The sequence below is a fragment of the Myotis nattereri genome (assembly GCF_964212035.1).
Source record: "Myotis nattereri genome assembly, chromosome: 6".
NCBI lineage: Eukaryota > Metazoa > Chordata > Mammalia > Chiroptera > Vespertilionidae > Myotis > Myotis nattereri.
This window is the reverse complement of record NC_138081.1, coordinates 95,022,133-95,036,110: the sequence shown is the minus strand read 5'-3', so window position 1 is coordinate 95,036,110 and position 13,978 is coordinate 95,022,133. Positions and strand designations below refer to the sequence as shown.

Here is a 13,978-nt window from a genome sequence, read left to right as displayed (position 1 = left end):
CAAGTCTTAAAACGGTTAAGTAGACTGAGCAGGTTCCCAAGAAGCAGAAAGCAGTGTTTTCCCCACTTCACAGGAAGATGGAGGCTGGAGCCGGCGAGGTGCAGCCCGCGGGCGGGCCTAGGAGAGGGGAGGGCGGCCTCGGCCGGCGGCAAGGTTACCTGTGGAGCTGTTCACCATGTTGGGCGTCATGCTGTAGGGCGGCGCCTGCGTGTTCATCAGCCCCGAGCTGTTGTTCATGGGCTGGCTGTAGGGAGAGCTGGAAGCCATGAGTCCGCTCTGGTTCATGCCCGGGAAGCTGCCTTGCCTGTGAGAAGAGAAAGCACATGCATCTGTACACAGACCACGCAGTGGCAGCGCCTGCCCTGGTGGCCATTTCTCGGGATGCATCTATGCGAGGGGCGGGCTAGGACGGTTCATGTTTGCTTAAACTCATGTATTTTCTGGAGAGAGAGAGAGAGAGAGAGCGAGCAAGAGAGAGAGGCTGAACTCTATTGCTAAGTAGTTATTTAATGCACTACCTAAATTCTAAGTCAGATAAACTTTACAAATAAATTCTACATTTTTAAGCTTGTCGAGATTTATATATAGGGATTATATAAGCAAGAAAGGGGGAACGTGAAATAATAACAGGAATTACAAAAGCAAGCAAAATTAACTACCATTTTAAAAGAGCTGACTCTTTATGAACATTACTTAATATCCTCCCATCAAAAACTACAAGTCAAGAAATGCAAAACAGATAAGCAGGGTGGGAGGGTTATTTAAAAAGAAATCCCTTGACCTAAATCTTCTGATCTACTGACTACAAGAGCGAGCACTTCCAAAATCCCTTCTACCCTCTTGTTTGACATGCGGACATTCGGGGCTGTTAAGACACACCAGGTTCCTCTATCAGAGCCCACAGAGCGGCAGACTCCCTCGCCCCGCAGGGTTCCCACGGCAGGAGGCCTTCAGAGCCCAGACTGGCTGTCAGTGTCCCTCCCAGGCTCCGGTCCTGAGGCCACCCTCCCCACGGCCGCGGATTCATGAACTTATCTTTTGGTGACTTAGTTTGGTTAGTTTTGTGTCTACTCTCTGAGAGACAAACCTCTTCACTCCTGCAAAGTGCAAAGGGGTACTGTTTGGTCAAAGGAGGCGAATGTCACTTCATTCACTGCAGTTAATTGGGGGGAGGGGGGTGGTGAGGGAGAGGAGGGTTTTAGCAGCAAGATGGTTTAATTCTCCCAGGAAAATTACTGCAAAGAAGATGATGGCAATGTGGCAAAATCTTTAAAAGACTCCACATTGTAGTTGAGCTTTTCTTTATACGGTACCTTTAAAAAATTTCTAAAAAAATTTGGCCATTAAGATTTACTCTTAGAAGTAAAGCTAACGGGAAAGGAAAAATCCGCTTTGCCTGTCTGTTCCAAATGAATTATGATTTCTACCCCCTCCGCCTCTATTAAACCATCGTTTATTGGCTCCTAATATATAGTAAAAAAATGTTTTAAAGATATCCTTTAAAAGATGAATATAAGTCATTAATGAAAAACAATGTACTATTCTCTTAGTGTAGCTATTTTCAGTCTGCACTGCCCTTTCTCAAACACAAGGGGATGAATGTAGATATTACAGAGGTTTTAAAAAATACCTTCAAAATAACAAAAAATTAAAGATGTACATGCCTGTGTTGGATGCCAGTTGCTGGAGGCCAGAAGTTTTTAAGAGTCTGGTTAAAAGCCATGGGTCGTGACTCTGTCACGAGGAGACTTCCATGGTCCCCAGGATCTGGGAACAAATCGGTCAGCTCTGGACCTCAGCTTCTACATATAAGCACCGAGGGACTGACCATGACTTTAGCATGAATACTGTGTGAAGTACATGCAAATATGCATAATGTGTTTTCTAGGCACTTTACACAGTTAATTTTTTAAATTCCCGGAGGAGGGTGGGTGGAATTATGCTCACATACACAGAAGGGATCGGAGACGTTAAAACACTTGCCTAAAGACACACAGCTAGTAAGTGGTAGAAAGAGACCTCCCCACGCCTGCTGCTAGGCGGGCGGCCCACACTCCCCAAGGCCTCCGACTGCTAACACTTATGAGACAAGTGCAATGCCGACGGCGGCCTCCTGGAGAACCTGCTGTTTGTCTATCGGACTCAGCTGTGGTTGGAGAAAGCTACATCAGAATGGCGCTCTTCTCTGGGCCTCCTAGAGGCACCCTTTGGCGGGGTGGCCACCGTGGGAGGTGGCGGAGGTAATAAACAGCCTGTGGACGCTGCCCCCGGGAAGGAGTCTGTCCTGTGTGCCGCAGCCTCCGGGTGTCCGGGCACAGAAGCAGCAGAGGGAAGTGCGTCTCCCCAGGAACGCAGGGCACCTGGCCGCCTGTCTCGCTGCGGGGAGAGCCAGTCTTTCGTCCCCGTGGATGGAGTCCTCCTCACTGTGGCTTTGGAAATTACTGCCGAGACTCTTGGTGATTCTGAACAAGCAGGAGGGCGTACCGCTACACAAGAGCTTGCAATGCATCCCGTCGAGCTGGGGAAACTGAGACGTGTTTTGTGCAGGAGACAAGGTGGCGGCCTCGGTGACCAGGCCGAGCTCTCCAGCTCACGCGGAGGGGCTCACGAGAATCTCTGTGGCCACAACAAGCTTTCTTACGTGGTGGGCTGGCCACCATCACTAGGACCCAGCAACCTCGGGGGTCGGCCCCCTCCAGGGACAGCGCTCACCACCCCTCTGTCCTTGGCAACGTCCGGACGTCCAAACGGAGTGACGGCGAAGAAGGCACTCACCAGACACTTTCTCTTTGCAAAGGAAACAGGAGCAGGCAAAGCAAACCGAACCAGGCAAAGATACAAGCTGAGACGAGGGAAACACTCTGTCAAACCCTAACCCTGGCCTCTGGGCTCGGGAACCACTGGGCTGTTTCCAGGGCCCGATGGGAACAGGCAGGTTTTGTCCCAATTGCTGCTGCCCTGATGCCACGGATCCTAACCTGCAGCGAATGCCCAAATGCCCAGGAGGGAGTCTGTTAAATGGTGAAAAATGACGTTTTGTGGTGATTATGCTGCGAAGCGGGTACTGGGCTGCGTGCTGTGGAAATGACCGCTGGGCGGTGCTCACAAACCACAGGTGCTGACCACGGGCCTGCGCTCATGGCGGCCAGGTGTCCACACAGCCAGGCACCCCCCCACCTGTCCACGTCCACATCCACGTGTGGCGTGGGGGGTTGTCATTTGAACACGCAGACCTGCAGAAGAGCCACAAGTGCGTTTAAATCGGCTTTCGGATGGGATGAGATGCGAGGGCTGAACATCTGTCATCCCATGACAAAACCAGGTTACTGTAACGAGTGACGAGGCAGAGGGCTGCAGGTGCACTTCCTGGAAGCGCCCCTCATCCTGCTCCTCAGCCCACGTGCACGAGTAATCTTTATAGGTTCTCCCTCAGTCGCTTTGGAGAGTTCTCAAACATCACACGTCCATCTGCCAACAAAGGCCTGGTTTGGGGAAAAGCCAGAGGCAAACACGTTTTAAAGAAACTGTTGCCAGCGTCCACTCGGAAGGCGGAATACTGCTTCCCACTAGAGCTTGAATCTGGCAGCTAAAAACATTAAGTGAAGCCCATCTAAATATCTTGTTTGTTTTTTAAAAATATATTTTTATTGATTTCAGAGAGGGAGAGAGAGATAGAAACATCAATGATGAGAATCATTAATCGGCTACCTCCTGCAGGCCCCTACTGGGGATGGAGCCCACAAACCAGGCATGTGCCTTGACTGGAATCGAACCCAGGACCCTTCAGTCCACAGGCTGACGCTCTATCCAATGAGCCAAACCAGCCAGGCTAAATATCTTGTTTTTAAGTCACTTACAATAACATGTAAACTAAACAGGCTGCACATGATTGTGGTGCATCCAAGGAAGTGTGCAGGCCACATCATCGCAGCATCACCAGGCTCCCCAACGGTGACACAGGGAACTGGACTCTCCTGGAAGTGACAGATTCTGACATAGCCCCTTGGAGGCGAGCAGGGACAGACAGAAGTGCTTTGGAAACAAACACTACAGGAGTGAAGCCACTTTATTTAAATCCAGAGGCAAAGCCACACGGAGAGGGGTCTCACTTGAAGGGTTCTAGCATATCCATGACTCGAGGGTTGTTCCAAATGACCAGCGAGCAGCGCCTGATCAGTCAGAGGGGCGTGACCGACGACATCCGCTGCCGGCCATGCGACTGTCCCCGCGATGCAGTGTGAGCTCTGGAGCCAGAGGAACGAGCCAGGCAAACACTGACATGGGGCCCTCCTTCACTCACACCGAAAGGCCACCAGACCCGGGAGGTGCAACGTGGAAAGTCCACTCCAGCCGCGTGTTCGTGGAGACAGCTGACTGTCCACGCACATCACACAGGCCCTGCCTCACATCTTCTATCAACACAGCCATGTTCCCCTGAGCCCGCTCCACTGGCCCAACAGACTTCCCATCACGCCACACCTGCCTCTTCCTAAGTGGCACTTGGGCACCTTCAGTTGAGGTTATTTTTGATCGAATATCTGAAAAGGGAAAACCACTCCCTCAGTCTCTAAAACTACAGTCAGACAGAGAAGCTGCCCCAACGGCCCCCTCTCCGTGCGGCTGACCCATCAGCACTCTGTGAACAAAGGCACTCGCGGCTCTGGTGGCAAAACGACCGCGTCACCTCCGCCACCAGTGCTGGCGAGGAATCCATCCTGAGGCACAGTGCTTCCTGTCACCAAACCAAAGACCAAGAACAGGATGCCCGTGACCCGACTGTAGAGCCCTGTGAAAATACACAGCCCACGCTATTTAAAACACTAGCCACCCTTCCCTCAGGAGACGTGCTGGGAATAACTAGATCCATCAGCAGCACCTCCTATCGAGCTGATAGCCCCCATCATTTGTTCACGATGGGTGTTTAGGACAGCGGTGGGAGGGAGGGCAAGGGGCACAGTAGTCGCCCAAACAAACAACAAGCACAGGAGCTACCGGAACAGTGAGCGCCAAGGGCCCTGGCTGTGGGGAAGGGCTTTGCAGGTGCCGGGGAAGTTCCCTGAGGAAGGCATGCATCCTCCCCTCCCTTCCGGTCCCTCCACGAGATCTGAGGGATCCACTCAGCGGCCCTAGGGGAGGGACTATACGACATGTGAGCAGAGGGCGGGGAGGGCCACATCACTCAAGGCCGGGGTTCGGTAAGGTTTGGTCTGCACCCTAAGAGACTAGAAGGAATGTGCATTTCAAAGGCATTGTTTGCTCTGACTGTGGATGGGAGGATGCTGGGCAGGAAGAAGGGATGTAGGGCTGATGGGTTGTGTGGCTCTGACAGTCTAGGTAGGAGAGGACAGTGCTGAGGACCCAGGCGTGGGACAGGGAAAAGCTACATGAGATCGGGAGGTGACAGGACTGGGTGATGAATGACAAGAGGACACCACCGTGTCCCCTGGGTGGCGGCATGCACAGAGGCTGGGTCGCGGGCGTCATGGACTGCTGACAGGCTCGGAGACCACAAGTCTGGCTCAGGCACGTCGCTTCTGAGCTCCCAGAGGCAACGCCAGGAGAGGATGGAAACGCCAGCCTGGAAAGTGGGGTCCTCTCGTTCCTCTTCGCCGCCTTGCGGGAATGCCCTCCAGCACTTCAAGTCTTTCTCTAAGATCCTCCCTGGCTGTGAACATGACCTCCTCTCCAGACAGCCTGCTCCCTGATGGAAAGCTGATGGGTGCGATGCCAGCAACAGAGCCACAGCCATTAGTCGTTTTCCAGCTGTGAATTAGTAACCAGCCCTTTGGTAATTGTACATTTAAGTTTCCTTCTCCCCTTGGAGCACGGGCGAGGGAGTGCTATTTAACAGCTCCCTGACAGAGACCAACAGTGTGCCCTCCAGCCTGTTCTCCACATCCGTCTCTACAGCGATGGGCGGCCACTCTGAGCAGAACATCTCCTGCCCACAGGCCTCTGTAAGGTGGCAGTGCCCACAGGGCTCTGTAAGGTGGCAGTGCCCACAGGGCTCTGTACGATGGCGGTGCCCACTGCCTCTCTGTGTCTGAAGCTTTCCCGCTGGCTGTCTCCATTCTTGCCCCCGTACCTGCTGACCTAACGCCACCAGGCATGGAGGAAGCTGCATATGCCCCCTGGGGTTCCCAGCAGCTTGTGACTACGGGAACATCATCTCGCCCTTTTCATTAACTCCTTCACGCAGGCTTCTCACAGGTCCCCTGTTCTCAGCTCTGCCACAGCGGGCACCTGCTGTCAGATTCCAAGATCCAGTACTTCCTTCGCCTCCACGCAGGGAACGTGCGAGTCGTCCCTAAAGTAAGGACTGACCCCTCTCAGCAACCAGAACAAACAGCCCATGAAGCAGAGGCTCAGGGTGCGAGGAGAATGCAAAAGCCTCTGGCCTTGAATTTTGGTAACTGATAACTAAGACGTCCCCACATCCCACCCGACAAGGACAGCCTCGCAGGGTGCACCTCAGGGACAGGAGCAGGTGGGCCTGGAACCCCGAGAGGCTCGGCAGCCCCGGCCGTGAGCTCCCCTGAGCGATGCTTGAGGGCTGGGCTAACCAGATGCAGCCTTCCCGCACCTTGAATGGACCAGTCTGTTGGCTGGAAACAAATAATGTGGGCCTGGGCTCTCCAGCTCATGGATTCTGCCACAGCAACATTTTGTAAAACCCCCTGAAAGAATGTCCAGGGCTATCGTGTTGGGAAATATATAAATACAGTCATTTCTGATTTAAAACACCTCCTAAAATTCTATAGATTTCCTGAACGAAATGTGACCTCGCACAACAAAGTTACTTAGTTTAAGCAAAAACACGATTTAAAATTGGGCGAGAATGTTGCAGAAAAGGCCTGAAAGCTGAAAAGAAAAAGTTCTTCCAGGCACCCCGCCCTGAGAGAGGAGGGTCCCAGTCAAAGGCAGCCAGACACAGCTCACTTTCAAAGCGAGAACAACGCTGCGGCCAGGCTGTGTGGCACTGTTTCTCGTTACTTCAAGAGATTACATTAACTAGAAAAGCTTTAAAACTGCATTTTCGGAGTAAAAAAGTTTATCAGTGTGTGTGTGGGAAAGGGGGGAGGGGAAGAGTCCTGAACAGATATGAATTGTTAATTTCAAATACTGGATACTATTACTCAGCTTTTTTTATATATATATTTTATTGATTTTTTGCAGAGAGGAAGGGAGAGGGATAGAGAGCCAGAAACATTGATGAGAGAGAAACATCGATCAGCCGCCTCCTGCACACCCCACACTGGGGATGTGCCGGCAACCAAGGTACATGCCCCCGACCGGAATCGAACCCGGGACCCTTCAGTTCGCAGGCCGATGCTCTATTCACTGAGCCAAACCGGCTGAGGCACTCAGCTTCTTAGTACTTGAACAGTGTGATTCACCACATTCTACTGCGAATCCTCTCATAATCAAAATGAGGGATTTCTTTGCTCAAAAGGGGAAACATAATAAACAACTCATCTACAGAATCCTCGACTTACTCCGTGTGGCACGTGTCTACCTGGCACTGCCTTTTAAAGAAGGAACAGCTCCCCGAGTGTCCTCTCCATGGCCCCACGCACCCGCCACACCCTCACCTTACAGGAGCGCCCCTCTCCTCGCTGCCACTCCCTCACTGCGCGCCTTCGCCATCCAGTCCTTTCTCAGCCTCTCTCCTGGCTCCAGCCCCTGGGGATTCTGACTCGAGAAAGGGTCGCCACAGGGAGCTGGGAACCCTGCTTCCTCTCCCAGAGAGAGACTGATACATGAGAACTGGCTCTTCAAACTGCCCGCCGAACTTGAACCTGACAGCTGTCCACGCGGAAACAAAGACAAAAGCACAAACAGGAGTTTGCTGCAATGAGCTGTTAGGTAACGCAAAGCGTGTGAAAACCGAACTCCTGAACCCGCGGCTCTCAAACACGCACCACACACGTTTTCTCACAGCCAAGCTCTGCTTACAAAAAAAGCACAACAGGTGTTGTTTATTGCAAAGTGCAAAGGAAAGACGATTTAAAATAGAAATAAAACGCGGCGTCTTTCTTCTGTGGAAAGAATGCCGTAGACATGAAATACAAAATTCAGAGCTAACGGGGCAGGGCTGCGGAGCCGCGCCTGTGCCAAGCCTCTAGCAGACCCACGCGGAAACCCAACATCTCCCTTTCCCTGGTTTCAAACGAGGAGGAGGTGCTGTGTTCTAGGACGCTCTCCGGACGCTGCTGGCTGGAGCGCAGGCCCGAGCTCCGCGTGCTGGTTAGCTAACATTGATTTTCTGCCCCAGTGGAGGAGATTGCACTCTGATGCATGCCATTTAAATTCATTTTACACAGCTGCTTAATGTGGCTTGGCAAGGCACAGGCGGGCGAGCTGCGTGGGGCCAGATAGGACTCCCGAGGTGGGAAGGACAGATCCTATGGATTAGCAGCTGATGCAAATGCTCTTCTCTCTCCATGGCCACCTTCCCACGGGCTCAAGCAGTGACCTTGAAGGTGCCACAAGGAAGGAAAAGAGGAAAAGACAATTTTCCCAAAATGTGTGTTCACCCAGTCCTCTACCTGTTACTGCATTTTTAGGATCATGTTTATAGGATTTTCTATTTGTTGGTCCACATTTAGGACCATGTTGACAGGATTTAGAACTCTCAATTGCGAACTTACCATTTGCTCTCACTGTCGAAATAAATGTATCCTGAATATAAAGACGATTAAAAAGCTCTCCATCGCCCATTCATAACTAGTGAAAGCATATTGCATGAATTGAGTCCTTAAACAAAGCTAGCTGACCGTTTCCTACTTTAACCAAAAATGTGGTATGTTTCTATAGAAACTATCTAGTGCACATGATTCAATCTATGTAGGATAATCTTACATTACAATACAAAAAATGTCGATCATAATTTTTGCTTTGTAAGTCACTCAGTAATAACATACTTTAAAAGCATTCCCTAACCTAAGATAGTGTAGCCTGATAATAGTTTTCTAGTAGGAAAGAGACCTTTTTTTGTTGCTGTCTGTAATTCCTGTGTTGTAATTGATAATACGGCCACACCGTGTTCTGAGAGAAAATTCTGTTTAGGATTATCTGGTTGTATTTTCCCAGGGAATCTCTGGCCAAAGGCGGCCACTGCCCCTGGAATTGAGGGTTGTGCAGGAGCAGGTTGGTGAGTGACAGTGACAGTAACACCGTCATGATAACACAACACAAGTACCTGACAACACACGACAACAGTGGGGGAATGACACCAGAGCAGGTCATCTCATTACTTTCCACAGAGAAAATGTGGATTTGTCTCAGGCATGAGGGAAGAAGCCATGCCGATAGCCATGCAGACAGATCAGGGACAGCATGCAGGTTGCTACCCAACCAGCACAGTGCTGGTGATGAAAACAGAATAAAACAAACAGAAAGAAACAAAAAGACAACCCCTCTGAGATGGATTTCCTTCGAGGTCTTTCACTTTGTTTTGGGTGTTACTTCTGCAGCCAGACGGCACGTTCATTAACAGTTTAAAATCGCCCAGGGCCCCAGCGAGTCAGGGTCTGTTGCTACCTACCCGTACTGGTCAGGCTGGTGCATCATGGGAGCCTGAGAGTTGCCATAGTTGGGGTGCTGGGAAGAAAACAGGGGGCGTCCGCCAGCCCCAGACTGGCTGGGATAAGCAGGCGACCTAATGTATGGTGGCCTAAAGCAGAACAGAAGAACAACTTCTTTGGATTTGTTCTGTCGACAGTATGAACACCCCTGTCCACCTGTCATTTCCACACACAGGTGTGGAGGGTCACAGATGCGGTGTAATACTCTGTACCATGCAGCTGCCTGCAGTGGAACGAGGTACTTTCCTTAAAAGGGGGCGGGGGGTGGGCAGGACGAAGGAGAGAACAGTAAGATTTTCAGATCTCATCTCAGTGCAGTTCTGAAGTACAGCTTTGACTTTAGTCAAAAATACAGTCCATTTAAACTCCCGGAGGCTCACTTGGGATGGAATGGCCTCCCGATTGCAAATGGAAGGAAAATGCATGGATGACAGTGACGCCTGCCTTTCTGCAAAGTGACAGAGGAACTGACTCCGAGGGAGCCCGCCAGGAGTCCTAATCAGCATCTCTGTGGTCATCTCCTTCCCAGGTCACTAGCCAAGGCCTCGAATCAAATTCAATCAAGTGCTTTCTACTCAAATACCAGTCCAACCAGTCCTCACAGACAGGTTCATTAAAACATCCCCTGGATCTGCACAGGTTTGGGTGAGAGGTACACTGCTGGCATACAGGAGGTTCTAATTGTAATGGGGATGACAGGGAGATGGAGAGATGGGGAGGAGAGAGGGGAGGGAGAAGGAGAGATGGAGAGAGAATGAGTGGTTTTCATTTTGATTCCTCAAGGGAAATTTTTCATTATTTGGAGGAAACAGTGAGATTGGAGGGGTCCCTAACATTCCCAAATAGCAGCTTCAGAGGGAAGGTAACAAAGGGACACATTTACACGCACGCACGCACACACACACGCACGCTTTTATCTCCCTTTGGAAAAAAAATCAGAACCTTCTATCATTTCTTCAAGGTACCCTATTTTCATACATATCTTTCAATTTGCTTTTTAAAAATTAATTAATTAAAAATATTTTTATTGATTTCAGAGAGGAAGGGAGAGGGAGAGATAGAAACATCAATGATAAGAGAGAATCATTGATCGGCTGCCTCATGCACACCTCCTATTGGGGATCCAGCATGCAACCAAGGCATGTGCCCTTACCGGGAATCGAACCATGACCTCATGGTTCATAGGTCGATGCTCAACCACTGAGCCACGCCAGCTGGGCTCAATTTGCTTGTTTTAAATGAATTTTAGTATAAGTTAAACATAAAACATATATACAGGTGCTTCTCTGAAAACATTCACTCTGGCCTCCGAATTTTTAAATTCAATGTTACTTTTATACAGGCCAAGTATTTACTTTAAGAATTAATTTTAAAATCAGGATTGAAATCAAATAATTGAGGATAAAATCCTCCTGGATCAAATTAACCTTCCTGAAATATTATCTTTGCATTAACCTCATTTTGGTTTGGACAGACAGGTATGCCCAGAAAAAGAAAAGATAAGAATATGAAGGATGAATCTCACACATACACACTTAGACAAACACACACAATACACATATGTGTACAAAGTTTCTTTGCCATAAACATTTTATGGTGGGGGGACAAAGGGGAGACGTTCTTTTTCAATGTTGTAGATTTTCACTGGTTTACAGGCTTGATGTTTCCTGTGCGAACCTGGCTATGTTAAAGGGAACCCCAGCCACGCCCAGGCCTGGGCTTTGGGGGGCTGCTCAGTGACCATTCACGGCCATTTCAAATAATGCCCCACAACCGACTTGCCCACCACTCAGATTCCTTCTTTGGTGCCTCCGAGAACTGGCCTGTCATTTGTTTTTCTGAGCCTCCCGGCCAAGCAAAACGACTTGCTACTGCTCTGCCCCCATGTGACCCGGGGACCACACGGTGCCCAGCCCCGTTCACGCACACACCAGACCGCCGCCCCGATGGCATACCTGCTTTGTGCTGAGTTGGCAGCGGCCTGCATCACTGCGGCGGCTGCCTCCTGTGCCTTACGGTTCACGGTTGGCATCGGCGGCCCCATTCCTGGCCCGCCCTGCTGAGACATGCCAGGAGAGCTGGGGGTCATGCTGCTCATGTTTCCAGGAAACGGTCTGTTCTGCATCCCGGCTGATGGCATTCGTCCCAGGGGCATAGCACCACACGGCTGGCCTGGCCCTGGCCCGTGCATCTGGTTGTTGGCATTGATGCCCACACCAGGCCCCGGGCCGCTGTAGCTTGCACTGGGCACCCCACTATACGTTGGGGGTCTGGAGTAGTTACCTAAATAAAAAGCAAGCAAACACAAATTAGGGCCTTTTACTTACTATCTGGATTTGTGAAACATTCACTGGAAACTTTCTGTCCAACACCGTGATCAACACTGAACATTAGTCATTCCTATTAACCCTTCCCTGTGGGCGCTGCGAGGCGGGCAGCCTCAAACACGCTCTTTCTGCACATTCCAGAGGCAGGAGCCACCCAGGACAGCGCGACATGGAGGGCAAATCCAGGCTAATCATTAACTCATCCATGAACAGGCCAGAGATGCTGGCACCAAGGCTGCTCTGTCCCCTACACCTCCCATTCCTGCCCTTCAACCCAGGCCATTGCTCCGGCCCCTCTGCCGGCAGTGGACTGTGGGGCCACACCCAGTTCCGATGGAGGGTTCCGGACGGCGTGGAAGACAGGCGCACAGATGGCCAAGCCCAGCCTCCGAAGCACCCCGGGGGAAGGGGGGCACGCGGAACCTCGCCATGAGTCCAGCACCGTCCGTTTTCCTCGGGTGCTGGGAACACTTTTTCTTGGCTTGAGCACCAGGTAGAGCGGCTGGCTTGTGCTTGGTGCCAGGTCTTATGAAATACAGCTTCAAGCAGCGGCATGACACTCCACACAGTGAGGTGGTGGCACCTGGGAGCTGCAGGGCCTGAGATGAGGAGCTCCGACCACCCCCACGCCACCCCGCTCACACTGGGCACAGGCGCCTGGGGGAGAGTTGCAGCTGCCATGGCCTGGGCTCCATGTCAATGGTTTTGCTTCCTTTCTCCTTTATGACTTTTTTTTTTGATTGAATATACATACATTAAACCCAACTCAATTAAAGGCACACCTACTGCCACCCCAGCAGTAACACCTGCTGAACCACAGTGCGAACGAGACACTGGCAAGGCTTTGCGCCGACGACTTCCTTCATTTCTCTGGAATACAGACATGACCACGATTCCATTGATAACTGAGGAGAACCGACAGCTAGTAGCTTAGGATTCAAGTCCAAGCAAACTGACTCTGGAACCCATGCAATTAACCAATAAAATACACTGCCTCCCAATAAGTGACTGTTGAAATACAACACACGTGGAAAGACGAGTGCATAACCAAGAACTAGTGTTCCACTACTTTCTGGAAGTATCGCCTCACCCATACAACATATGTGTTCTAGGCACAGGGGATACTGAGTTAAATACAACCCATTTCCTGCACCCAGGCAGCTCGCTATCTAAGCATGTGTATGTTTGCGTGCGCGCATGTGTGCGCGTGTGTGTGTGTGTGTGTGTGTGTGTGTGTGTGGTGGAGCAGCAAAGGAAAGGAAAAATAACACACAAAAGCAAAACAAAAAGTCAGTGCACAGTGAGAAGCAGAGAGCCTAGAGCAGCGGTTCTCAGCCTGTGGGTCGCGACCCCTTTGGGGGAGGGGGTCGAATGACCCTTTCACAGGGGTCGCCTAAGACCACCAGAAAACACATATATAATTACATATTGTTTTTGTGATTAATCACTATGCTTTACGTTCAATTTGTAACAATGAAAATACATCCTGCATATCAGATATTTACATTACGATTCATAACAGTAGCAAAATTACAGTTATGAAGTAGCAACGAAAATAATTTTATGGTTGGGGGTCACCACAACATGAGGAATTGTATGAAAGGGTCTCGGCATTAGGAAGGTTGAGAACCCCTGGCCTAGAGGAAGTGTGCTTGGGTACATAAGGTGCTCCAAGGCAGTGGGGCTAGTGAGGCCTCCTTGAGCGACGGCCTGTGGGCGGGGCCTGCATCAGGAGCCCGCGTGGGAGGCTCTGGGATGGGGCGAGCTGGAGTGCGTGAGGCTCTGCATTGCTGACGGTGTGGCCTAAGGTCCGTTGTTTTTACTGTTTCACTCTCTTCTCTGTAAAACAAAGACACGCCTCTCTAACACCGACGGCGTGAGGAGTTGTTGGGGCTCTATGACAAACGGTAGCGGTTTAATATGGCAGAGGAGGGGAGAGGGCACGGATGGAAGAGGCCACAAACAACAGGCCAGAGAGTCACTGGGAGGAGGCGGCGCGGGGGGGGGGGGGGGGGCGCGCGCAGAGGCCACCAGAGCAGGCCTTGTCCCGCTGCCAGGCCTGGG

The 13,978-nt window shown here is 50.9% G+C and overlaps 1 protein-coding gene across 1 annotated transcript in view; it reads right to left on the bottom strand.

The window, feature by feature from the left end:
• The window catches only part of ARID1B (AT-rich interaction domain 1B), a 353,857-nt gene that overhangs the window by 33,936 nt on the left and 305,943 nt on the right, over positions 1–13,978 (bottom strand). The window contains exons 8-10 of the mRNA XM_081093953.1: positions 11,543–11,870; positions 9,548–9,676; positions 159–304 (exon numbers count right to left, since the gene is read on the bottom strand). Of these exons, the coding sequence (XP_080950079.1) occupies positions 159–304; positions 9,548–9,676; positions 11,543–11,870 (603 nt within the window). The remainder of the gene's footprint in view (positions 1–158; positions 305–9,547; positions 9,677–11,542; positions 11,871–13,978) is intronic.